This window comes from Tachyglossus aculeatus, chromosome 7, assembly GCF_015852505.1.
Source record: "Tachyglossus aculeatus isolate mTacAcu1 chromosome 7, mTacAcu1.pri, whole genome shotgun sequence".
In the NCBI taxonomy this organism is placed as follows: domain Eukaryota; kingdom Metazoa; phylum Chordata; class Mammalia; order Monotremata; family Tachyglossidae; genus Tachyglossus; species Tachyglossus aculeatus.
Genome location: NC_052072.1, coordinates 6,193,245 through 6,220,994, shown reverse-complemented (window position 1 = coordinate 6,220,994; position 27,750 = coordinate 6,193,245). Strand labels below are relative to the sequence as shown.

Here is a 27,750-nt window from a genome sequence, read left to right as displayed (position 1 = left end):
ATATGTATCTATATCTATATAGATATGTAACTGTATTTACATATATGAAAAATATATATTTATATGTATCTATATCTATATATGTATATAGATATGTATATCTATATACATATATAGATACATATATAGATATAGATACAAATATAGATATAGATACATATATAGATATAGATACATGTATATGTATATATATATGTATATGTGTATATATATGTATGTATATGTATATATATATGTGTGTGTATATGTATATATATGTATATGTGTATATATATATATGTATGCACATGTATGTGTGTGTGTGTGTGTGTGTGTGTGTATATATATATATGTGTGTGTGTATATGTATATATATGTATATGTGTATATATATATATGTATGCACATGTATGTGTGTGTGTGTGTGTGTGTGTGTGTGTGTATATATATATATATATGTATATATGTATCAGAGTTGGCAGATATGTTCCCTCCCAAGAAAGAGCCTACAGTCCAGGGAGGAAAACAGACATTAATATGAAGAAATAAGTTACAGATATGGACATAATAATGATGGCATTTGTTAAGGGCTTACTATGTGTAAAGCACTGTTCTAGGTGCTAGGGGTGATACAAGGTAATTGGGCTGTCCCCCGTGGGGCTCACAGTCTTCATCCCCATTTTACAGATGAGGTAACTGAGGCACAGAGGAGTTACATGACTTGCCCAAAGTCACAGAGTTGAGAAGTGGCAGAGCCTGGATTAGAACCCATGACCTCTGACTCCCAAGCCCGGGCTCTTTCCACTGAGCCACGCTGCTTCTCTAAGTGCTATGGGGCTGAAGGAGGGGGGAATAAAGGGAGTAAATCCAAGTTCAAGGGTGACGCAGAAGGGAGTGGGAGAAGAGGAAATGGGGGCTTAGTTGGGGAAGGCCAGGAGACACGCTTTAAATAAGAATTTGGGGGGTGGGCGGGGAGCGAGTAGTGGTCTACCACATATGATGGTATACATTCATTCATTCATTCATTCAATTGTATTTATTGAGCGCTTACTGTGTGCAGAGCACTGGACTAAGTGCTTGGGAAGTACAAGTTTGCAACATATAGAGATGGTCCCTACCCAACAGCGGGCCCAGCAGCCCCAGTTCCCTTCAGGGAAGCAGGCCCCACAGACAAGGCCCACAGCTAAATATGTTATATGTTGCCAACTTGTACTTCCCAAGCGCTTAGTACAGTGCTCTGCACACAGTAAGCGCTCAATAAATAGGATTGATTGATTGATTGATTAAATGCCACCCTCCTGACCCCTGGTACCTTAATGGGGCTATAGCCATTAATGTCCGCCTCCTTTTCTAGACTGCAAGCTTGTTGCCGGCAGGGAATAATGATAATTACGGTACTTGTTTAGCGCTTATTGTGTGCCAGGCACTGTACTAAGCTCTGCGGTGGATACAAGGGAATGCGTCTGTTATAGTGTACTCTCCCAAGCGCTAGTACAGGGCTCTGCACGCAGCGCGCTCAATAAATGCGATTGACTGATTGATCTGGTCCATCCCCTGCAGTCAAAGTCAGAACTAGAATCCCCTAGACTGTAAATTCATCCTTCTAGACTCTCACCTCATCCCTCTAGACTCTAAGCTTGTTGTGGGCAGGGAATGTGTCTGTTATATTGTTCTGTTGGACTAAGTGCCATGTAGCTCAGTGGCTAAGGAACTGGCCTGGGAAGGAGAAAGTGGTGGGTTCTAATCCCACCTCCACCAGTTCTCTCCTAAATTCGCCACCTCATTGGCTAAATGGAGAGGAACCATTTAAGCCAAGTACAATCATTGCCACTGGTACATAACCTGCTTTTTCAACTAGAATCTGCATTTCCATCATTGGCATTCCCCACTTACCCTAGGAATCACTGTTTCACAAAGCAAGGATCTACCCCGTAAAGAGGCACGCTTCCCAAGTGTTTAATACAGGGCTCTGCACGCAGTAAGCGCTCAATAAATGCGATTGAATGAATGAATAATGATGAATCAAGTTCTATAAAGTTTTACCTTCTAGACTGTGAGCCCGTTGTTGGGTAGGGACTGTCTCCATACGTTGCCGAATTTTACTTTCCAAGCATTCAGTACAGTGCTCTGCACACAGTAAGTCCTCAGTAAATACAACTGAATGAATAAATATGATGACTGAGTGATTCCGCAATACAGAGCTATATTAGCGGCTTGTTTCCTCTTATTCCAGAATCTATTAGATGAACTTCCCAGGCAGCAATAAAACCAGTTTGCATTTTGTACGGCCATTTCATCAGGTACTTAAGAGTGAACCAGGGGTTGCCAACGCAACAAAGGTTGACTGATGATGATGATGCCTTCCTCCAGAGAGAGAAACCGTAAATCTAAGGAAACATGGGAACTTCTGTGGGTCTCAGCACAGCTGCCAGTGGAATGCGGTCTATCCATCCATTAATCAAATGATAGTATTACTGGACTCCTACTGAGGTATCCTTAAACTGGGATTCTACCTAATCATGGCTATTCCACCCTTTCCTAATAATAATAATAATAATAATAAATGTGACTGTGAGCCCACTGTTGGGTAGGGACTGTCTCTATATGTTGCCAACTTGTACTTCCCAAGCGCTTAGTACAGTGCTCTGCACACAGTAAGCGCTCAATAAATACGATTGATTGATTGATTGATTGATTGATTGATACAAGATAATCAGGTTGGACATAGTCCCCTGTCCCACATGGGCTCAAAGTCTTAATCCCCATTTTATTCTTCAAGATTGGCTGTTGTTTCCCACCCTTTTTCAGCTCTATCAGTGGTATTTACAAGCGTATATTCCGAGCAACGTACAGAGTGCATGGGAGAGTACAATATAACACAAGGAACTTAGAGTCCAGAGGACAATAATAGTAATATTTGTTACGTGCTATCAAAGTGCCAAGCACTGTACTAAATGCTGGGTAGATAAAAGATAATTGGAGGCTCAAATGGGGCTCACAGTCTAAGTAGAAAGGAGCACAGGTATTGAATCCCCATTCTGCAGATGAGGTAACTGAGGCTCAAGAGAAGTGAACTGACTTGCCCACGGTCCCACAGCAGGTTAGCGGTGGAGCTGGAATTAGAACCTAGGCCCTCAGACCCCCAGTCCCGTGCTCTTTCCATTAACCTCCCCAGCGCTTAGAACAGTGCGTTGCACATAGTAAGTGCTTAATAAATGCCATTATTATTATCATTATTATTGTTTGGCCACACGGCTTCTCGTGTGGGTAACGTGGAGTTCTCACTCCTTTGTTCCTCTTCTTCCTCTCTCTAAAATGTAAGCTCATTCTGGGCAGGGAACTCTCCCTAGTGCTTAGTACGGTGTTCTGCACACAGTAAGCGCTCAATAAATGCATTGATTGATTGAATGATTGATTAGAAACTGGAGCTGTGGGGAGAGGGTTCTATGGGAGGAAAGAAACGGGACAAGGTGAGTAGGTGGAAGTCGGCTAACTAAAACAGAGTTAAGAGAAAAGGAGTGGGCATGATAGAAAATCCTATTTCCATCTCCCCCAGGAGGCCTTCCCTGACTAAGCCTTCCTTTCTTCTTCTTCCTCTCCCTTCTGCGTCACCCTGATCTTCTCCCTTTATTTCATCTCCCCCCACCCAGCCCCACAGCTGTCCACATCTGTAACGTATGTATTTCTCTTAATGACCGTCTCCCCCTCTAGACCGCAAGCTCTTTGTGGGCAGGGAATGTGTCTGATAATTGCTCTCTTGAGCGCTCGGTATAGTGCTCCGCCCACAGTAAGCGCTCCACAAACACAACGGACTGATGAATTATCACCCCAGCACTCCGCTGGCACCGAAGCAACAAAGGGGAGAGGAGTTACCTTGTCCACAGCTTTCTTTCCTCGTCCCATGTAATCCGTCAGGAGAAAACTGAATGAGGTCACGTCCGATTTATCCATATCCTCCCCAAGCTCCGCCATCAGCACCCTGCAAACCAGAGACGCTCTTTCCTTCAGCCACCTCGGCACCTATTCATCATCAATCGTATTTATTGAGCGCTTACTACGTGCAGAGCACTGTACTAAGCACTCGCTTATCTGCCTAAGGGACCAGTCCATAGGGCCCAGCTCACCTCCCCACAACAAGCCCCCCGCTAATGAACTGGGCGGGGAATGTGGTTACTAACTCTGTTGTATTGCCCTCTTAATAATACTGATAGCATTTATTAAGCGCTTACTATGTGCCAAGCACTGTTCTAAGCACTGGGGAGGTTACAAGGTGATCAGGTTGTCCCACAATCTTCATCCCCATTTTCCAGATGAGGTAACTGAGGCCCAGAGAAGTGAAGTGACTTGCCCAAAGTCACACAGCTGACGGTTGGCAGAGCCGGGATTTGAACCCATGACCTCTGACTCCAAAGCCCGGGCTCTTTCCACTGGGCCACACTGCTTCTCTTCCAACCGCTTAGTACAGTGTTCTTGCATAGCGTAAGCGCTCAGTAAATATCATTGTTGATGATGATGGGTTCCCACACCCAGGTCACCCAAAGTACTTGCCAACTCTAGCCTTATATGGGACAACCTGATCACCCTGTAACCTCCCCAGCGCTTAGAACAGTGCTTTGCACATAGTAGCAGCATGGCTCAGTGGAAAGAGCCCGGGCTTGGGAACCAGAGGTCACGGGTTCTAATCCCGGCTCTGCCACTTGTCAGCTGTGTGACTTTGAGCAAGTCACTTAACTTCTCTGAGCCTCAGGTACCTCATCTGTAAAATGGGGATTAAGACTGTGATCAGGGACAACCTGATCACCTTGTAACCGCCCCAGCGCTTAGAACAGTGCTTTGCACATAGTAAGCGCTTAACAAATGCCATCATATTTTATTCAACTGCACAATGAATAATTTACTTTGATTGATTTCTGTTTACTTCTGTCTATTTCCTCCATTAGAGTATTAACCTTGACAGCAGGGAATTTGTCACTTCTCTGTTTTGTACTTCTCAAGCGCTTCAGAGTACAGTGGGGCTCAATAAATACTATTACTACTGCTACTTGCTACCGCCACCCCCTCCATGTCAGGAATGTTTCCCTGCCCTGCTCCCAATCCAGCTAGAATTCCTTCCCAGGAAAAAATTTGCCCAGCCACAGTGTGGGGATCAGGATGATGAGAAATACCATCAGTGACTCAGGAGCCAGAAGAAAACTGGGAAGTCTCATTCTCTTTCTCTTTCTTTCTCTCCCTCATCTCTCTCCCTTGGGTATTTATTGAGTGCTTACTGTATGCAAAGTACTGTATTAAGAGAGGCGTGGGACCTGAGTTCTAATTCTGACACCACCACTGCGTTCACTCAATTGTATTTATCGAGTGCTTACTGGGTGCAAAACACTGTAATAGTAATAATAATAATAATAATAATGTTGGCATTTGTTAAGCACTTACTATGTGCAAAGCACTGTTCTAAGCGCTTGGGGGGATACAAAGTGATCAGGTTGCCCCACATGGGGCTCACAGTCTTAATCCCCATTTTACAGATGAGGTAACTGAGGCTCAGAGAAGTTAAGTGACTTGCCCAAGGTCACACAGCAGACATGTGGCGGAGCCGGGATTCGAACCCATGATCTCTGACTCCAAAGCCCGGGCTCTTTCCACTGAGCCACGCTTACCATGTGCCAAGCACTGTTCTAAGCACTAGAATAATAATACTAATAATGATGGTATTTAAGCACTTACTACGTGCCACGCACTGTTCTAAGCGCTAGAGTAATAATAATGATGGTATTTGTTAAGTGCTTACTATGTGCCAAGCACTGTTCTAAGCACTAGGGGAGATACGAGGTATATACCTGTATATATGTATATATGTTTGTACATATTTATTACTCTATTTATTTATGTATTTTACTTGTACATATCTATTCTATTTATTTTACTTTGTTAGTACGTTTGGTTTTGTTCTCTGTCTCCCCCTTTTAGACTGTGAGCCCACTGTTGGGTAGGGACTGTCTCTATATGTTGCCAACTTGTACTTCCCAAGCGCTTAGTACAGTGCTCTGCACACAGTAAGCGCTCAATAAATACGATTGATTGATTGATTGATTGATCAGGTTGTCCCACGTGGGGCTCATAGTCTTACCCATTTTACAGATGAGGTCACTGAAGCCCAGAGAAGCTAAGTGACCCGAGCTCTTTGCCACCAAGCCACGCTGCTTCTCTAAGAGTGCCATATAACATGTATTCAGTTCAAATGCATTAAGTGTTTACTGTGTGCAGAGTACTGTACCAAGTGCTTATTATTCTATTTTATTAATGATGTGTATATACCTATAATCCTACTTATTCTGATGGTATTGACACCCGTCTACTTGTCTTGTCATCTGTCTTCCCCTTCTAGACTGTGAGCCCGTTGTTGGGTAGGGACCGTCTCTGTCGCCGATTTGTACTTCCCAAGTGCTTAGTACAGTGCTCTGCACACAGTAAGTGCTCAATAAATACAATTGAATGAATGAATGAATGAATATTAAGAACTTGGGACAGTACAATACAGAGTTGGGAGACACGTTCCCTCCCCCTCAAAAGCTTGCAGTCTAGTTTCCTCCCGCGCGCTCCCCCATCCCTTTCTCTCTCACTTCCTTGTCCTTTTCTCTCTTCCCAGTCCCTTTCCCTCTCACTCCCTCATCCCTTTCTCTCTCTCACTCCCCCATTCTTTTCTATCTCTCACTCCCCTGTCCTTTTCTCCCTGGCTCTCTCCCTCATCCCTTTCTTTCTCTCGCTCCCGTCCTTTCATTTCTTTCTCCCCCATCCCTTTCTCTCTCACTCTCCCATCTCCTTCCTCTCCCCCTCGTCCCCCTCTCCATCCCCCCCGTCTTACCTCCTTCCCTTCCCCACAGCACCTGTATATATGTATATATGGTTGTACATATTTATTACTCTATTTATTTATTTATTTATTTTACTTGTACATATCTATCCTATTTATTTTATTTTGTTAGTATGTTTGGTTTTGTTCTCTGTCTCCCCCTTTTAGACTGTGAGCCCACTGCTGGGTAGGGCCTGTCTCTATATGTTGCCAATTTGTACTTCCCAAGCGCTTAGTACAGTGCTCTGCACATAGTAAGTGCTCAATAAATACGATTGATGATGATGATGATCTTCTCTCTAGCTCCGTCTCTTTCAATCAATCAATCAATCGTATTTATTGAGTGCTTACTGTGTGCAGAGCACTGTACTAAGCGCTTGGGAAGTCCAAGTCGGCAACATATAGAGCCAGTCCCTACCCAACAGTGGGCTCACAGTCTAGAAGTCTTTCTCTCTCATTCCCTCCCTCCCCACCTCAACAGGAACCAGGACCCTCTCAGTTTGATCTCTCTTGACCACAGACAGCTGTGAAGGGCATTCCCTACAAAATCCCTTGCTTCTCCCCCAAATTAGGAAGCAAAACTGAAAGCAACCTGGAAGACAAAAATCATTTAAAGGGTCCTTGAGAAGTTAAGTACAAATGATCAGGCGAAACAGAACGCGGTTCAAAAGGATTCAGTGCAAGGTGATACCTTTGGGAACTCAAAAGAAGAGTGGCCTAGTAGATACCAGTCCAGGCCCGGGAATCAGAAGGACCTATGTTTTAATCCCTGCTCTGCCACTTGTCTGCTGTGTGACCTCGGGCTGGTCACTTCACTTCTCTGGTTCTCAGTTACCCCTTCTGTAAAATGGGAATTAAGACTGTAAGCCCCACGGGGGCCAGCTCAACATGTCCCGCCTCACGGCACCTGTGTATATATGTACATATCTATAATTCTATTTATTTATATTAATGCCTTTTTTACTTGTTTTGATGTCCATATATATCTATAATTCTATTTATTTCTATTGATGCTATCGATGCCTGTTTACTTGCTTTGATATCTGCCTCCCCCCTTCTAGACTGTAAGCCCACTGTGGGCAGGGACTGTCTCCCTTTGTTGCTGAATCACACTTTCCAAGAGATTAATACTTAGTACACAGTAAGGGCTCAATAAATGCGATTGAATAAATGAATGAATGAATGACAAGGACTGTGTCTGACCTGATTAGCTTGTATCTATCGCAGCGCCTGGAACATAGAAAGCACTTAACAAATACCGTAAAAAGAGGATAAGACGTAAGACAAAGCCAGTTAGATAGAGGAGATGCTTAAGTAGGAAAATTGCAGGTAGGTAGGAGGTAGTTATTCAATTTCACTTAAGGGTTAAAGAGAGTCCTGGATGTAGGTCCGGACTCTCTAAGAGGAGCATGGAAAAATCACACATTGGTATTTCAATCGACAGTATTTACTGAACGCTTCCTGTGTGCAGAAGCAGCATGGCATAATAATAATAATGACATTTTTATTAAGCACTTACTATGTGCAAAGCACTGTTCTAAGCGCTGGGGGATACAAGGTGATCAGTTGTCCCACGTGGGGCTCACGGTCTCAATCCCATTTTACAGATGAGGTAACTGAGGCACAGAGAAGTTAAGTGGCTTGCCCAAGGCCCCACAGCTGACAAGTGGCAGAGCCGGGATTCGAACCCATGACCTCTGACTCCAAAGCCCGTGCTCTTTCCACTGAGCCACGCTGCTTCTCTCAAGCATGGTGGATAGAGGCTGGGCTTAACAGTCAGAAGGTCGTGGTTCTAATCCCGGCTCCGCCGCTTGTCTGCCATGTGACCTGGGGCAAGTCACTTCACTTTTCTGGGCCTCAGTTACCTCGTCTGTAAAATGGGGATTGGGACTGTGAGCCCCAGATGAAACAGGGATTTGTGTCCACCCTGATTTGCTAGTATCCACCCCAATCAATCAATCAATCAATCGCGTTTATTGAGCACTTACTGTGTGCAGATCACTGTACTAAGCGCTTGGGAAGTACAAGTTGGCAACATATAGAGATGGTCCCTACCCAACAGTGGGCTCACAGTCTAACCCCAGCGCTTAGTACAGTGCCTGGCACATAGTAAGCGCTTGACAAGTACCACAATTATTATTATTAACACTGTACAAAGTGCTTGAGAGAGTACAGTATAACAGAGGTGATAGACACATTCAGTGCTTAGAACAGTGCTCAGCGCTTAGAACAGTGCTTTGCACATAGTAAGCGCTTAATAAATACCATTATTATTATTATTATTATCATTACCTGCTCCCAAGGAGCTTACAGTATAGAGGGGGAGATGGGCATTAATTTAAAAAAATCGATTCATTCGTAATAATAATAATAATAATAATAATAATGGCATTTATTAAGCGCTTACTATGTGCAAAGCACTGTTCTAAGCGCTGGAGACGCATCGTGGCCTAGTGGCAAGAGCATAGTCTTGAGAGTCAGAGAACCTGTGTTCTAATCCTGGCCCTGCCAACTGCTTGCTGTGTGACCTTGGGCAAGTCACTTAATGTCTCTGTGCCCCAGTTTCCTCAAATGCAAAATGGAGATTAAATATCTATTCTACCTCCTGTGAGTCCTTTGAGGGACTTGGACTGTGTCCAACCTGATTGAATCATATCGACCTTATCGCTTAGAACAGTGCTTTTCATAGACAAGCAGCGTGGCTCGGTGGAAAGAGCACGGGCTTGGGAAGTCATGGGTTCTAATCCCGGCTCCCCCACATCTCTGCTGTCTGATCTTGGGCAAGTCACTTAACTTCTCTGAGGCTCAGTTCCCTCATCTGTAAAATGGGGATTAAGACTGTGAGCCCCATGTGGAACAACCTGATCACCTTGTATCCCCCCCAGCGCTTAGAACAGTGCTTTGCACATAGTAAGCGCTTAACAAATGCCATTATTATTATTATAGTAAGCACTTAATAGATACCACAATAATAGCACTTAAGTGCTGTGGGACTGACAGTGGGCTGAATAACAATCACTTAAAGGCCGGAGTTCCAAGTGCAAGGGTGACACAGAATAGGGAAAATGAGAACTTAGTTGGGAAAGGCCTCTTGGAGGAGATGTAATTTTAGGACTTCGAAATTGGGAAGAGGGAGTGGTCTGTCCTATTTGGAAAAAGGGGGAGTTCCAGGTCAGAGGGAGGAAGTGGGTAAGTTGTCGACAGTGAGGTCACAGAACTATAATACCCTGTTCTCAGGGAGTCACCAGGTCAGCCAACAGCAGACATCACTGACCACTGTGAGCCCAGCACGGTACAAGGAATTATAATAAATTTCTGTTCATGAGTAGCTTCTCATTTGGACAGTCAGAGCATAAAACACAAGGACCTCATAAACATCAAACACCAGTGATCCTGGCCTGGAATGCCCCCAATCCCTCTGCACATCTGCCAAGCTAGCTCTCTTCCTCCCTTCAAGGCCCTACTGAGAGCTCACCTCCTCCAGGAGGCCTTCCCACACTGAGTCCCCTCTTTCCTCTCCCCCTTCTGCCCCTCCCCATCCCCCCCGCCTTACCTCCTTCCCCTCCCCACAGCACCTGTATATATGTATATATGTTTGTACGAATTTATTATTCTATTTATTTTATTTGTGCATATTTATTCTATTTATTTTATTTTGTTAATATGTTTTGTTTTGTTCTCTGTCTCCCCCTTCTAGACTGTGAGCCCACTGTTGGGTAGGGGCCGTCTCTATACGTTGTCAACTTGTACTTCCCAAGCGCTTAGTCCAGTGCTCTGCACACAGTAAGTGCTCAATAAATACGATTGAATGAATGAATGAATAAAAGCACACTAAAGAGATTGAAGAGCACATTTGACAGAAACACAAATATGATCTATATGTTGCCAATTTGTACTTCCCAAGCGCTTAGTACAGTGCTCGGCACATAGTAAGCGCTCAATAAATACAATTGATGATGATGATGATGATGATGATGATGATTTAGACACACACACCTGAGACCTAACATGTCATCAGCAGTGACTGAGGAGGAAAAAAAAAAGGCATGCCTGTGCTTGAAGTTCTAGATGCTACCATAGGAGGTGAGAATGAACTCCATCCTAATAATAATAATGATAGCATTTATTAAGTGCTTACTATGTGCAAAGCACTGTTCTAAGCGTTGGGGAGGTTACAGGGTGATGAGGTTGTCCCACGGGGAGCTCACAGTCTTAAGTCACGAGTCACGAGTCTACTCCTCGTCCCCCTCTCCATCCCCCTCATCTTACCTCCTTCCCTTCCCCACAGCACCTGTATATATGTATATATGTTTGTACATATTTATTACTCTATTTATTTATTTATTTTACTTGTACATATCTATTCTATTTATTTTATTTTGTTAGTATGTCTGGTTTTGTTCTCTGTCTCCCCCTTTTAGACTGTGAGCCCACTGTTGGGTAGGGACTGTCTCTACATGTTGCCAACTCGGACTTCCCAAGCGCTTAGTACAGTGCTCTGCACACAATAAGTGCTCAATAAATGCGATTGATTGATTGATTAATCCCCATTTTCCAGATGAGGGAACTGAGGCCCAGAGAAGTGAAGTGACTTGCCCAAAGTCACACAGCTGAGAAGTGGCGGAGCCGGGATTTGAAGCCATGACCTCTGACTCCAAAGCCCGGGCTCTATCCACTGAGCCACGCTGCTTCTCTCCTAATCCTCCTCGACTTCTCACCTTTTTCTTCGGTACTTCAGACCACCCCCTTCTCCTGGAAACATTATCCATTTCACTGACGCTCCCTTCTCCTGATTCTCTTCATATCTCTTTGTCTGCTCCTTCTTTGGCGGGCTCCTCTACCGCCGCCCACCCCCTAACAGTGGGAGCCCGTCGAGCCTCAAGGAACCCTGAGAGTCAGGGGGACGGAACTGCTCTCCTTTGAGAATAAACTGAAAGCATTAGGACGGGTCAGTCTAATAAACATAAGAGTAATAATAATTGCGGTATTTGTTAAGTACCTACTACGTTCCAAGCCCTGTACTTTCAGCATCGAGGAAGACATGAGATAATCAGGACAGACACAGTCTCTGCCCCATACAGGGCTTGCACTCTAAGGGAGAACAGGTAGGAATCGATCCCTATTTCACAGATAAGGAAACTGAGGCCTGGAGAATTAATGAATAATTAATAATTAATCCCAGACTGAGCCCCCTCCTTCCTCTCCCCCTCCCCATCCCCCCTGCCTCACCTCCTTCCCCTCCCCACAGCACCTGTATAGATGTATGTATGTTTGTATGCATTTATTACTCTATTTTATTTGTACATATTTATTCTATTTATTTTATTTTGCTAATATGTTTTGTTTTGTTTGTCTCCCCCTTCTAGACTGTGAGCCCGCTGTTGGGTAGGGACCGGCTCTATATGTTGCCGACTTGGACTTCCCAAGCACTTAGGACAGTGCTCTGCACACAGTAAGCGCTCAATAAATACAATTGAATGAATGAATGACCGTCTCTATGTTGCCAACTTGTACTTCCCAAGCGCTTAGGACAGTGCTCTGCACACAGTAAGCGCTCAATAAATACTACTGAATGAAAGAATGAATAATGAACGATGGTATCTGTTACGCACTGACAATGTGTCAAGCATTATTCTAAGTGCTGGGGTAGATCAATCAATCAATCGTATTTATTGAGCGCTTACTGTGTGCAGAGCACTGTACTAAGCGCTTGGGAAGTCCAAGTTGGCAACATATAGAGACAGTCCCTACCCAACAGTGGGCTCACAGTCTAAAAGGGGGAGACAGAGAACAAAATCAAACATACTAACAAAATAAAATAAATAGAATAGATATGTACAAGTAAAATAAATAAAGAAAGAAATAGAGTAATAAATATGATACAAGCTAATCAGGTTGGAGACAGTCCCTGTCCCACCTGGGGCTCACAGCTTTAGTTCCCATTTTACAGTTGATGCCACTGAGGCAACAGAGAAGTGAACTGACTTGCCCAAGGAAACACAGCACACAATAACTCTCAGGCCCAGGCTCTATCCACTAGGTGACTTGATGAAAGTCACAGAACATTGCAGGGCAGAGTAGGGATCAGAACCATGGTCCCCTATTCCCAGGACTGTGTTCCGTCCACTTAGGCCTCGCTGCTTCTCTGAAGGAGGATCTCCAAAAGGGGATGGGATTGGAGATGGCATCATCATCATCATCATCATCATTATCATCAATCATATTTATTGAGCTCTTACTGTGTGCAGAGCACTGTACTAAGCGCTTGGGAAGTACAAGTTGGCAACATATAGAGACAGTCCCTACCCAATAGTGGGCTCACAGTCTAAAAGGGGGAGACAGAGAGCAAAACCAAACATACCAAGAAAATAAAATAAATAGAATAGATATGTACAAGTAAAATAAATAAATAAATAGAGAAATAAATATGTACAAACATATATACATATATATAGGTGCTGTGGGGAAGGGAAGGAGGTAAGATGGGGGGGGATGGAGAGGGGGACGAGGGGGAGAGGAAGGAAGGGGCTCAGTGTGGGAAGGCCTCCTGGAGGAGGTGAGCTCTCAGTAGGGCCTTGAAGGGAGGAAGAGAGCGAGCTTGGCGGATGGGCAGAGGGATTGGGGGCATTCCAGGCCTGGGGGATGACGTGGGCCGGGGGTCGATGGTGGGACAGGCGAGAACGATGTACGTTCAGGAGATTAGCGGCAGAGGAGCGGAGGGTGCGGGCTGGGCTGGAGAAGGAGAGAAGGGAGGTGAGGTAGGAGGGGGCAAGGAGATGGCCAGCCTTGAAGCCCAGGGTGAGGAGTCATCTTGGGTGAGCATCATCTTGAAGGACCGAGATAGAGTGAGCCCAGAAAAATTGTTCACCAAATCCCGCTTCCCATCTTTCCCATCACTGAAGACACCACCACCATCCTCACTGTCTCATAAGCCCATAACCGTGTCATTCTCAAATCCTCCCTCACTCAACCCAAGTGTTCCATCTGTCACCAAATCCCGTTGGTTCTACCTTCCAAGCATTGCTAAAATCCACCCTTTCCTCTCCATCCAAACTGCTACCATACTGATCCAAGCACCGATATCCCACCTTGACTAAGTACAGTGCTCTGCACACAGTAAGCACTCAATAAATACGACTGAATGAATGAATGAATTTATGGAGCGCTTAATGTGTGCAGGGCACTACTAAGTGCTTCGGAGAGTACAACAGAACAGAGTTGATAGAGACATGTTCCCTGCTCACAGTGAGTTTCAGGATAGAGGGGGAGACTGACAGTAATATAAATAAATGCATTACAGATATCAATCAATCAATCGTATTTATTGAGCGCTTACTGTGTGCAGAGCACTGTACTAAGCGCTTGGGAAGTACAAGTTGGCAACATATAGAGATGGTCCCTACCCAACAGTGGGCTCACAGTCTAAAAGATATGGGACATAAGTGCTGTGGGGCTGAGGGAGGGGTGAATAATGGGAGCAAATCCAAGTGCAAGGGTGATGCAGAAGAGAAGCAGTGTGGCTCAGTGGAAACAGCCCGGGCTTTGGAGTCAGAGGTCATGGGTTCAAATCCCGGCTCCACCAATTGTCAGCTGTGTGACTTTGGACAAGTCACTTCACTTCTCTGGACCTCAGTTCCCTCATCTGTCAAATGGGGATTAAGACTAGGAGCCCCCCGTGGGACAACCTGATCACCTTGTAACCTCCCCAGCACTTAGAACAGTACTTTGCACATAGTAAGCACTTAATAAATGCCATCATTATTATTATTATTGTTATTAGAGAACGGAGTGGGAGAAGAGGAAATGAGGGCTGAGTTGGAGAAGGCCTCTTGGTGGAGATGTGATTTTGAAGGCGGGGAGAGGGATCATCTGTTGGATATAAATCAATCAATCGTATTTATTGAGCGCTTACTGTGTGCAGAGCACTGTACTAGGCGCTTGGGAAGTACAGGTTGGCAACATATAGAGACAGTCCGCAGGTGGCACCTCTTACCTCCTCACTGATCTCCCTGCCTCCTGTCTCTCCCCACTCCAATCTATGATTCACTCTGCTGCCCAGATTATTTTTCTAAAAAAACCCATTCAGTCCATTTCTCTCCACTCTTCAAGAACCTCCAGCCGTTGCCCATCTACCCCTGCATCAAACAGAAACCCCTTACCATCAGCTTTAATTCCCTCACCACCAGCTCTCCCCCTCCCACCTGCTCGTCCAGCGCTTAGAACAGTGCTTGGCACATAGTCAGCGCTTGACAAATACCATCATTATTATGATCACGGGTTCAAATCCCGGCTCCACCAATTGTCAGCTGGGTGACTTTGGGCAAGTCACGTGACTTCTCAGTGCCTCAGTGAGCTCAACTGCAAAATAGGGATTAAGACTGTGAGTCCCACGTGCGACAACTGATCATCTTGTATGCTCCCCAGCGCTTAGAACAGTGCTCTGCACATAGTAAGCACTTAACAAATGCCATTATTATTATTATTATTACTCCTGATTTCCTATTACGACCCAGTCCGCATACTCCACTCCTCTAAATCTAATTTACCGTACCTCGATCTCATCTATCTCACCGCCAACCCCTTGCCCACATCCTCCTTCTGGCCTGCAGCTCCCTCCCACTCTCATGATCTTCAGAGATCTACTAATACCACATCTCCTCCGAGAGGACTTCCCCAAATAAGCCCTCATTTTCCCCTACTCCCTCTCCCTTCTGCGTCATCTTCGCATGTGAATCTGTAGCCTTGAAGCCCTTATATTAACCCCAATCTTAGCCACGTGGCACAAATCGCCAAATTTACTTTAATGGCTGCGTCCCCGACTAGACTGGAAAGCTCCTTGTACGCAGAGACTGTATCTACCAACTCTACTGTACTCTCCCGGGTGCTTAGTACAGAGTTCTGCACACAGTAAGCTCTCAACAGACACCATCTACTGCAAAATGGAAAGGAAGGACAACTGTAGGTACATCTATTCATTCGCTGTATTTATTAAGCATTTCCTACGGCTAAAGCACTGTTTTAAGAATTGGGATAGATAATCAGGAAATTAGACACAGTCCCATAGGTGACTCAAAATCAGGGGTGGGCGAGAAGAGCAGGAATCTTATCCCAGTAATAATAATAATACAATAATAATAATGGCGTTTATTGTATGTACATCTATTCATTCGCTGTGTTTATTAAGCATTTCCTACGGCTAAAGCACTGTTTTAAGAATTGGGATAGATAATCAGGAAATTAGACGCAGTCCCATAGGTGACTCAAAATCAGGGGTGGGCGAGAAGAGCAGGAATCTTATCCCCATAATAATAATAATATAATAATAATAATGACATTTATTGTATGTACATCTATTCATTCGCTGTGTTTATTAAGCATTTCATACGGCTAAAGCACTGTTTTAAGAATTGGGATAGATAATCAGGAAATTAGACGCAGTCCCATAGGTGACTCAAAATCAGGGGTGGGCAAGAAGAGCAGGAATCTTATCCCAATAACAATAATAATAATGTAATAATAATAATGGCATTTATTGTATGTACATCTATTCATTCGCTGTATTTATTAAGCATTTCCCACGGCTAAAGCACTGTTTTAAGAATTGGGATAGATAATCAGGAAATTAGACAGTCCCATAGGTGACTCAAAATCAGGGGTGGGCGAGAAGAGCAGGAATCTCATCCCAATAATAATAATAATAAAATAATAATAATGGCATTTATTAAGCACTTACTATGTGCAAAGCACTGTTCTAAGCACTGGGGAGGTTACAAGGTGATCAGGTTGTCCCCTGGGGGGCTCACAGTCTTCATCCCCATTTTACAGATGAGGGAACTGAGGCCCAGAGAAGTGAAGTGACTTGCCCAAAGTCACACAGCTGACAAGTGGCGGAGCCAGGATTTGAACCCATGACCTCTGACTCCAAAGCCTGGGCTCTTTCCACTGAGCCACGCTGCTTCTCATAATACAGGTCATAATACAGCTGAGCAAAGTCAGGCCCAGAGAAGTCAAGTGACTTGGCCAAGGTCACGCAACAGGTAAGAGTCCCAGAGATGATTAAAGGTTGAGAAAACACAACCTAGAAGGAAAGTCTATGGGGAGTGATGTGATGTGGAGAAGCAGTGTGGCTTAGTGGAAAGAGCCCGGGCTTGGGAGTCAGAGGTCTTGGGTTCTAATCCTAGCTCCGCCACTTATCAGCTGTGTGACTTTGGGCAAGTTACTTCACTTCTCTGTGCCTCAGTTACCTCATCTGTAAAATGGGGATTAAGACTGTGAGCCCTACGTGGGACAACCTGATTACCTTGTATCTCCCCCAGTGCTTAGAACAGTGCTTGGCACATAGTAAGGGCTTAACAAATACCATCGTTATTAATATTATTATACGAACTACGATAAGGACATACTTTAAACACATGACGGGCTCTTAGAACAGGCTGCTGGATGATTTTCCACCATCGCCATTAGCAAAACGCAAGGAAACGAGACTAAACTGTAACACGAGATACTGAAGCGAGAGGAGACAGTCCTTTCTCTGAGAAACGTACCAGATCAACTTGATAATGGAAATGGTGATTAAAAACACCCAGTAGGTACTCAGAGAAGGTCACAGCAGGAAAGGAAAAGATCAGTAAATCTTTCATCTAGTATGTTACCTTAGTTACTCGTGACACAACATAACTGAATTTGGATTTTAAAAAAAACACTGCTTATCTAGATTATCCTCAGAACCGTGAAAGCCTGGGTATTTGAGTTTTTGATACACGGAGGCAGGAATGCCGAGATGAGTGAAAAGCAGTCAGGCAAATGAAGCTGTGAAGAAGTCCTTGCATTTACTTCATCATCAATCGTATTTATTGAGCGCTTACTATGTGCAGAGCACTGTACTAAGCGCTTGGGAAGTACAAATTGGCAACATATAGAGACAGTCCCTACCCACTTAGACTAGATTCTCTTTGGAGTTTTAGAGGTTAATAATGATAACTGTGGTATTTGTTAAATACTTAATTGGGAGAGAGTTCAGGAAGCTCCTTGTGGGCAGGGATTGAGCTTACCAACTCTGTTATAGTGTACTCTCCCAAGCGCTTAGTACAGTGCTCTGCACACAGTAAGGACTCAGTAAATAGGATTGATTAAATGAGGAAACTGAGGTACAGAGTGGCAAATGCAACACAGCAGGCAAATATCTACCCACAGCAATAGTATTTATTGAGCACTTACAGTGTACAGAGAGCTGTACTACGTGCTTGGGAGAGTACAATATAACAGTTGGGAAATAGGTTCCCTGCCCTCATTGAGCTTACAGCTTAGAAGATCTAGAGGATCATGTCTTCCAACACAATTGTACTGAACTCTCCCAAAAGTTTAGCACAGTGCTCTGCACGCAGCATGTGCTCATTAAATACGGGCTGAATGATTAACGGAAGTGACGGAGGCAGGATTAGAACTTAGGTCTCCAGTCTCCTCGTCCAGGGGCCTATCCCCTCGGCCACGCTCCTCAGCGCAAGGGGGCCGAGAATCAAGCAAAAACTCCTCACCCTCAGCTTCAAGGCTTTCCATCCATCCCCTCGCCCCCTCCTCCCTCACCTCCCTTCTGTCCTTCTCCATCGCAGCCCGCACCCTCCGCTCCTCTGCCACTGCTCACCTCCTCACCGTGCCTCGTTCTCGCCCGTCCCGCCTTCGACCCCCGGCCCACGTCCTCCCCCTGTCCCGGAATGCCCTCCCTCCGCACATCCGCCAAGCTAGCTCTCTTCCTCCCTTCAAAGCCCTACTGAGAGCTCACCTCCTCCAGGAAGCCTTCCCACACTGAGCCCCCTTTTTCCTCTCCTCCTCCCCATCCTTCCTGCCCAACCTCCTTCCCTTCCCCACAGCACCTGTATATACGTTTGTACAGATTTATTACTCGATTTATTTTACTTGTACATATTTACTATTCTATTCATTTTGTTAATGATGTGCATTTAGCTTTAATTCTATTTGTCTTCTAGACTTTGAGCCCACTGTTGGGTAGGGACCGTCTCTATATGGCCAACTTGTACTTTCCAAGCGCTTAGTACAGCGCTCTGCACACAGTAAGCGCTCAATAAATACAACTGACTGAATGAAATGAATGAATGACTTGACACCTGTCCACATGTTTTGTTTTGTTGTCTGTCTCCCCCTTCTAGACTGCGAGCCCGTTGTTGGGTAGGGACCATCTCTATATGCTGCCGACTTGTACTTCCCAAGCGCTTAGTCCAGTGCTCTCCACACAGTAAGCACTCAATAAATACGATTGAATGAATGAATGAATGAGCGATGGCGGGGAAAATGACGATTCGAGGGTTTGTTGGGTCAGACAGCTGGAAAACCCAACTAGTTTTAAAACAGTTTTTAGGAAGTGGGAAGGAATGAATTCAGAGAACCAGGCTAAGGCTCTAGAGTCCGAGGTTTCAAAGCTGCACTTCTAGAGTGTCTGAGGAAACCTTATTTATGGATCAGTTTTTTCTCTGGCATTGGATGCCAGTCTGAATCTGAGAGTTGCTGCCAGCCCTCACCCACCCACTTCTCTGCCTGAACCATGGAGACCAGACCATTGGCCCCCACTCTAGACTTTGAGCTCACTGTGGGCAAGGATTGTCTCTCTTTGTTGCTGAATTGTAATAATAATAACTGAGGCACAGAGAAGTGAAGTGCCTTACAATAATAATTGTAATAATAACAATGATGGTATTTGTTAAGCCCTTACTCTGTGCCAAGCACTGTTCTAAGCGCTGGGGTAGATACGAGGTAATCAGGTTGTCCCACGTGGGGCTCCCAGTCTTAATAATAATAATAATGATGGCATTTATTAAGCGCTTACTATGTGCAAAGCACTGTTCTAAGCACTGGGGAGGTAACAAGGTGATCAGGTTGTCCCACGGGGGCCTCACAGTCTTCATCCCCATTTGACAGATGAGGGAACTGAGGCCCAGAGGAGTGAAGTGCCTTGCCCAAAATCACAACAGCTGACAAGTGGCAGAGCTGGGATTTGAACCCATGACCTCTGACTCCAAAGCCCAGGCTCTTTCCACCGAGCCATGCTGCTTCTTAATCCCCATTTTACAGATGAGGGAATTGAGGCCAAGAGAAGTTAAGTGACTTACCCAAGGTCATACGGCAAACAAGTGGAGGAGCTGAGATTAGAACGCACTTCCTTTGACTCCCAAGCCCGTGCTCTTTCCACTAAGCCACACTGCTTTTCAGTGCTGCTTAGTACAGTGCTCTACACACAGTAAATGCTCAATAAATATGATTGAATAAATGAATGAATTGATAGCTCACCTCCTCCAGGAGGCCTTCCCAGACTGAGCCCCTTCCTTCCTCTCCCCCTCGTCCCCCTCTCCATCCCCCTCGTCTTACCTCCTTCCCTTCCCCACAGCACCTGTATGTATGTATATATGGTTGTACATATTTATTACTCTATTTATTTATTTATTTATTTTACTTGTACATATCCATCCTATTTATTTTATTTTGTTAGTATGTTTGGTTTTGTTCTCTGTCTCCCCCTTTTAGACTGTGAGCCCACTGTTGGGTAGGGACTGTCTCTATATGTTGCCAATTTGTACTTCCCAAGAGCTTAGTACAGTGCTCTGCACATAGTAAGCGCTCAATAAATACGATTGATGAATAAATATGATTGAATAAATGAATGAATTGATTTCTTCCATTTTCATTACAGTTTCTTTCACTCCACCTTTCAGGAGATCAACTCTCTAAGTTGATCACTGGCAAAATTCTGCGGTATTGTACTCTCCCAAGCACTGAATACAGTGTTCAGCACATAATAAGTGCTCAATAAATATCATTGATAGATTGCTATGCTATGTGCTGTGCTATTGCTATTCTGCTAGAGAAGCAGCATGGCTCAGTGGAAAGAGCCCAGGCTTTGGAGTCAGAGGTCATGGGTTCAAATCCCAGCTCTGCCAATTGTCAGCTGTGTGACGTTGGGCAAGTCACTTCTCTGGGCCTCAGTTCCCTCATCTGGAAAATGGGGATGAAGACTGTGAGTCCCCCGCGGGACAACCTGATCACCTTGTAACCTCCCCAGCACTTAGAACAGTGTTTTGCACATAGAAAGCGCTTAACACATACCATCATTATTATTATGATTATTACCTCAGGCGTTCAATAGACACTACCGCTGATGGTGCAGGGAAATCTTTCCTTCCTGCCTCAATACCCTGGGCGAGCCATCATACAGGAACCTCTCCCTCTGCCATCTCTGATGCCCCAGCCTCCTGAAGAGTCAAATGGGGATGAGAGAAGCAGTGTGGCCTAGCGTCTAGAGCACAGCCCTGAGAGTCAGAAGGACCTGGGGTCTAATCCCAGCTCCGCCTCTTGTCCGCTGTTTGACCCGAGCGAGTCACTTTACTTCTCTGTAAAACGGGGATAAGAGCGTGAGCTCCATGTGGGACAGGGACTGCGTCCAACTTGATTAACTGTATATATGTATATATGTTTGTGCACATTTTTTACTCTATTTATTTATTTATTTATTTTCTTTGCACATATCTATTCTATTTATTTTATTTTGTTAGTATGTTTGGTTTTGTTCTCTGTCTCCCCCTTTTAGACTGTGAGCCCACTGTTGGGTAGGGACTGTCTCTAGATGTTGCCAATCTGTACTTCCCAAGCGCTTAGTACAGTGCTCTGCCCATAGTAAGCGCTCAATAAATACGATTGATGATGATGATGATGATTAACTTGTATCTACCCCAGCACTTAGTACAGTGACCGGCACGTAGTAAGCGCTTAACGCTTAGTACAGTGCCTGGAACAAAGTAAGCGCTTAACAAACACCGTAAAAAAACAAAAAGTTACCTATAATCGGAGACGAGCCGGGGATTGCTGATGAGGTTGGCCTCCACGGTGGCTCTCTCGGTCTTCAGGATCCTTTTGAGCAGGTCGAACCTCTTCACGCGGTAGAGCAACTCGGACAGAGTGGCCAGGGTCAGCTGGTCTCTGTCATTCAAGGCTCTGAGGAGCTCCCTGACGTCCGCGGAGGGCAAGTCGGGGGCCAGATCCCGGCACAGGAACACGAGAGTCTCCTTCTCCTCTTCATCCAGCTCCTCTTCGACCTGCTGGATGACCGCAGCCGCCACCCTGGACACACTCATGCCAAGGCTCTCGGGGTGGAGAGACACTCTGGCCCGCTCACGATGAAGCCACGTTGACCACGTTCATCGTGGACGCCTTGTCTTACTCCTTTTAGACCCGACGTCCTGTGGGCAGAGGACACGGGAAAGGATAAAAAAAAACCTCTTGGCAAGGGAGAGAGGATAGGTTACAGTATAAGCCTTGCTCCGGCTCACATTTTACATGCTCCGTTTGAGCCGAGACCTCGTCTTAAAGGACGCTTGATGTAAAACCCAAGCGACAACCCAGCCGCCCACAACACAGAACGTAAAGCGAAATACCCTAATAGTCATTCAGAAAAATGTCGTCATTTTTAGGAAGTGAAACCACAGATGACACCGAGAAAAAAAAACAACCCTTCACGACGATACAAATGCTTCATAGCTTGTAAGATTTAATTAGGCTTCAGAGGCAAATCTCTTCAACTCGTGATCAAAATCACAAGGGCCGACCAATTATATTCGTGTACTGGATAGAGCACGGGGCTGGGCATCAGAAGGTCTCGGGGTCTAATCCCGGCTCCACCGCTTGTCTGCTGTGGGACCTTGGGCAAGTCACTTCGTTTCTCTGTGCCTCAGTTCCCTCATCTGTAAAGTGGGGCTTGTGACTGTGATCCCCTCTTGGGATAGGGGCTGTGTCCAACCCAATTTGCTTGTTTCCACCCCAGCGCTTAGTACAGTGCCTGACACGTAGTAAAGCACTGAACAAATATTTATTTATTTATTTCACTTATTTATTTATTTATTTTATTTGTTTGTTTTACTATTTATTTATTTATTTTACTTATTTATTTATTTTACTATTTATTTATTTTACTTATTTATTTATTTATTTTACTATTTACGTATTTATTTTACTATTTATTTATTTATTTTACTATTTACGTATTTATTTTACTATTTATTTATTTATTTTACTATTTATTTATTTATTTTACTTTTTATTTATTTATTTTACTTTTTATTTATTTATTTTACTTGTGCATATCTATTCTATTTATTTTATTTTGTTAGTATGTTTGGTTTCGTTTTCTGTCTCCCCCTTTTAGACTGTGAGCCCACTGTTGGGTAGGGACTGTCTCTATATGTTGCCAACTTGGACTTCCCAAGCGCTTAGTACAGTGCTCTGCACACAGTAAGCGCTCAATAAATACGATTGATGATGATGATGAACAAATACCATCATTATTATTGCGAGCTTACTGAGCACCCGGGACAGTCCAACCTAACAGAGTTGGTAGGCACGTTTCCTGCCTCCAAGAAGCCTACAATCTAGGGGGACGGAGAGGGCTAATGATCTTCTTTGACATGATTGGGGGTTTTTTTTAATCATCATCATCATCATCAATCGTATTTATTGAGCGCTTACTGTGTGCAGAGCACTGTACTAAGCGCTTGGGAAGTACAAGATGAGACTTTTTTTAGATGAGACATTATAAGCTGGGAACACAAGCTGCTAATGACGCAAGCAGCTGGTCGGGAAATCAAGAGCTCAGGTCGTGACTTGCCACGTTAACTTGAGAAGCCACCGATTGCTGTCACCCCACAGAGGGATTGAAGCCCGAACTGTTGGAAGCAAAACTTTTCCAGCATTCCCAGCTTCTCTCTTGTTTCCCTCGAGACTGGAAGCGTGTTATAGGCAGAGGGTGTATCTCACTGCACATAGTAAGCGCTCAATAAATACCACTGATTGACTGATTGAGCCAAATGGTGCCAGCAATTTTTGGCACTTTGTACCTGGGAATCCCCTTTTCTCCTCTGCAAACCCCACAGTAGCCTGGTGGAAGGGGGACGAGACTAGGAGGGAGAAAACAATCCTCCCCATTTCAGAGAAGAGGAAACTGAGGCACAGAGAATTGAAGTAAACCCAAGGAAGATCATGACCCTTGTGTTTATGGGACCCTGATTTCTCCTTGAATGGGGTCACGGAGAGAGAGGTTTGAATTCCATCTCCGCCACAGACCTGCTGTGTGACCTTGGGCAAGTCCCTACTGAAAGCTCACCTCCACCAGGAGGCTTTCCCAGACTGAGCCCTCCTTTTCCTCTGCTCCTCCTCCCCTCTCCATTGCCCTGACTCCCTTCTTCTGCTCTGCCCCCCTCCCTACCCCACAGCACTGTAAATATGTACATATTTATTATTCTATTTATTTTATTAATGATGGGTATATATCTATAATTCTATTTATATTGACGCTATTGATGCCCGTCTACTTGTTTTGTTTTCTTTAGTTGTCTGTCTCCCCATTTCTAGACTGTGAGCCCACTGTTGGGTAGGGATCGTCTCCATTTGTTACCGAATTGTACTTTCCAAGCGCTCGGTACAGTGCTCTGCACACAGTAAGCGCTCAATAAATACAAGTGAATGAATGAACTTAACCTCTCCGGGCCTCACTTTCCTCATCTGTAGAATGGGGATAAACTGAATGGCGAGTCTGATGTGGGACAGGTATTGCGTCAATCTCATAACCTAGTATCTTCCCCGGCACTTAAGACTTAGGAAGTGCTTCTTCTTATTATCATTACTACATTGAGTTCAGATCTCTCTCTCCCTGACCCCATTCGAGGAGAAATCAGGCTACCATAAACACAAAGGTCATGACCTTCCTTGTGTTTACTTCACTGTTCCGTGCCTCAGTTCCCTCTTCTGTAAAATGGGGATTCAACACCTGATCTCCCTTCTACTTGTGAGCCCGATGTGCGATAAGGATTATGTCCATCTGATGGATTTGTATCTACCTACTGGATTTGTATCTATCTACTATTTGTATCTATCGAGAAGCAGCATGGCTCAGTGGAAACAGCCCGGGCTTTGGAGTCAGAGATGATGGGTTCAAATTCTGCCTCCACCAATTGCCAGCTGTGTGACTTTGGGCAAGTCACTTAACTTCTCTGTGCCTCAGTTACCTCATCTGTAAAATGGGGATTAAGACTGTGAGCCCCGTGTGGGACAACCTCCCCAGTGCTTAGAACAGTGCTTTGCACATAGTAAGCGCTTAATAAATGCCATTATTATCATTATTATTATTACCCCAGTGCTTAGAACAGTGCTTGACACACAGTAAGTGCTCAACAAAGAAACAGCATAATTATTTGTTCCTGGTAATCCCCTTTTCTCCTCTGCAAATCACACAGTAGCCTAGTGGAAAGGGGATGGGAAGAAGAAGCAGCGTGGCTTAGTGGAAAGAGCCCGGGCTTCGGAGTCAGAAGATGTGGGTTCTAATCCCCGCTCAGCCACTTGTCTGCTGTGTGACCTTGGGTTAGCCACTTGATTTCTCTGTGCCTCAGTTACCTCATCTGTAAAATGGGGATGAAGACTGGGAGCCCCACGTGGGACAACCTGATTACCTTGTATCTACTCCAGTGCTTAGAACAGTGCTTGGCACATAGTAGGTGCTTAACAAATACCATCATCATTATTATTACTATGCCGGGGGAGGTGGGAGGGAGAAGTTATTTTCCTAGCCACTGCACGGGGAATATCCTGTCCTTCAACTGGACTTGATGCCCCTGGCTAAATAGCAAAACGGAAAAGGACTTGGTGTCTTTATGGCATGGACTGGGTTGAGGTGAGCAGCAGCTCTCAACTTCCAGTGGATACTGAATTATTATTATTATTATTATTATTATTATTATTATTATATTGTGGCATTTATTCAATGCTTACTATATGCCAAATGCTGGGGCAGCGTCGATTAATATTCATCATGTCTTATTCACTAATTTTCTACTGAAATCATTAGATGCATCATTTAACAAAGTCTTGTATCTGATGATAATGACAGCTGGAATCTGCCTTTTTTTTCCCAAGTCCATACAAAATCTTTGAGTTTTAAAAAATATTTCCCACCAGAACTTTCTTGCCATTGATCGCTCTATCAATCAGTGGTATTTATTGAGCGCTTACTGTGTACAGAGCGCTGTCCTAGGCTCTTGAGAGAGTACGGTACAACAGAGTCGGTAGATTTGTTCCCCACGCCAAGGAGCTTATACTCTAGACTGTAAGCTCCTTGGGGTGGAGATAGATTCTAAAATAGGTACATAAGTGATATGAGGCTGAGGATGGCATGAATATCAAGTCTTACAGATCCAAGGGCAACGGTGAAGCAGAAGATCAGGGGCTTAATTGAGGAAACCTTTTTGGACGGGGTGGGATTTTTAATAAGTCTTTGAACGTGGGGCAAGTGTCAATTCATTCATTCATTCATTCATTCAATCAATCATATTTATTGAGCGCTTACTGTGTGCAGAGCACTGTACTAAGCACTTGGGAAGTACAAGTTGGCAAAATATAGAGACGGTCCCGACCCAACAGCGGGCTCACAATCTAGGAGGGGGAGACAGAGAACAAAACAAAACATATTAACAGAATAAAATAAATGGAATAAATATGTACAAGGAAAATAAATAAATAGAGTAATAAATCCATACAAACATATATACATATATACAGGTGCTGTGGGGAGGGGAAGGAGGTAAGGTGGGGGGGATGGGGAGGGAGAGGAGGGGGAGAGGAAGGAGGGGGCTCAGTGTGGGAAGGCCTCCTGGAGGAGGTGAGCTCTCAGCAGGGCCTTGAAGGGAGGAAGAGAGCTAGCTTGGCGGATGGGCAGAGGGATTGGGGGCATTCCGGGCCAGGGGGATGACGTGGGCCGGGGGTCGATGGCGGGACAGGCGAGAACGAGGTACGGGGAGGAGATTAGCGGCGGAGGAGCGGAGGGTGCGGGCTGCGATGGAGAAGGACAGGAGGGAGGGGAGGTAGGAGGGGGCGAGGGGATGGATGGATGGACAGCCTGGAAGCCGAGGGTGAGGAGTTTCTGCCTGATGCGTAGCTTGATTGGTAGCCACTGGAGATTTCTGAGGAGGGGAGTAGCATGCCCAGAGCGTTTCTGGACAAAGACAATCCGGGCAGCGACGCGAAGTATGGATTGAAGTGGGGAGAGATGGGAGGATGTGAGATCGGAGAGGAGGCCGATACAGTAATCCAGACGGGATAGGATGAGAGCTTGAACGAGCAGCGTAGCGGTTTGGATGGAGAGGAAAGGGCAGATCTTGGCAATGTTGTGGAGCTGAGACCGGCAGGTTTTGGTGATGGCTTGGATGTGAGGGGTGAACGAGAGAGCGGAGTCGAGGATGACACCAAGGTCATGGGCTTGTGAGACGGGAAGGATGGTCGTGCCGTCAACAGTGATGGGAGAGTCAGGGAGAGGGCAGGGTTTGGGAGGGAAGACAAGGAGCTCAGTCTTGGACATGTTGAGTTTTAGGTGGCGGGCAGACATCCAGATGGAGATGTTCTGAAGGCAGGAGGAGGTGCGAGCCTGGAGGGAGGGAGAGAGAGCAGGGGCAGAGATGGAGATTTGGGTGTCATCAGTGTAGAGATGATAGTTGAAGATGTGGGAGCGATACTAAGGGGGAGCCCCTCAAGACTGTACGCTCATTGTGTGTGGGGAATGTTACAATCCAACCTGATTATCTTGCAACTACCCCAGCACTTAGGACAGTGCTTGACACATAGTAAGCACCTAACAAATACCTTCGCCAATATGATCATCATCATGGGACTCCCAAACCTAAAAATAATAATTATTATTATTACGGCATTTGTTAAGTGCTTACTATGTGCCAGACACTGTACTAAACGCTAGGGTGGATACAAGCAAATCAGGTTGTCACAGTACCTGTCCCACATGGGGCTCACAGTCTCAATTCCCATTTTACAAATGAGGTAACTGAGGCCCAGAGAAGTGAAGTGACTTCCCCAAGGTCAAACAGCAG

At 45.0% G+C, this 27,750-nt stretch overlaps 1 protein-coding gene across 4 annotated transcripts in view; it reads right to left on the bottom strand.

Annotated features, from left to right (window-relative positions):
- Nucleotides 1-27,750, bottom strand: part of CFLAR (CASP8 and FADD like apoptosis regulator) — a 92,437-nt gene that overhangs the window by 39,603 nt on the left and 25,084 nt on the right. For 3 of the 4 annotated variants that reach the window (XM_038749145.1, XM_038749147.1, XM_038749146.1), the window contains exons 2-3: nt 21,668-22,068; nt 3,853-3,958 (exon numbers count right to left, since the gene is read on the bottom strand). In XM_038749145.1, the coding sequence (XP_038605073.1) occupies nt 3,853-3,958; nt 21,668-21,963 (402 nt within the window). In that variant the 5' untranslated portion in view covers nt 21,964-22,068. Of the gene's footprint in view, nt 1-3,852; nt 4,000-21,667; nt 22,069-27,750 lie in introns of those variants that run through there. The other variant, XM_038749148.1, reaches the window with a different exon arrangement.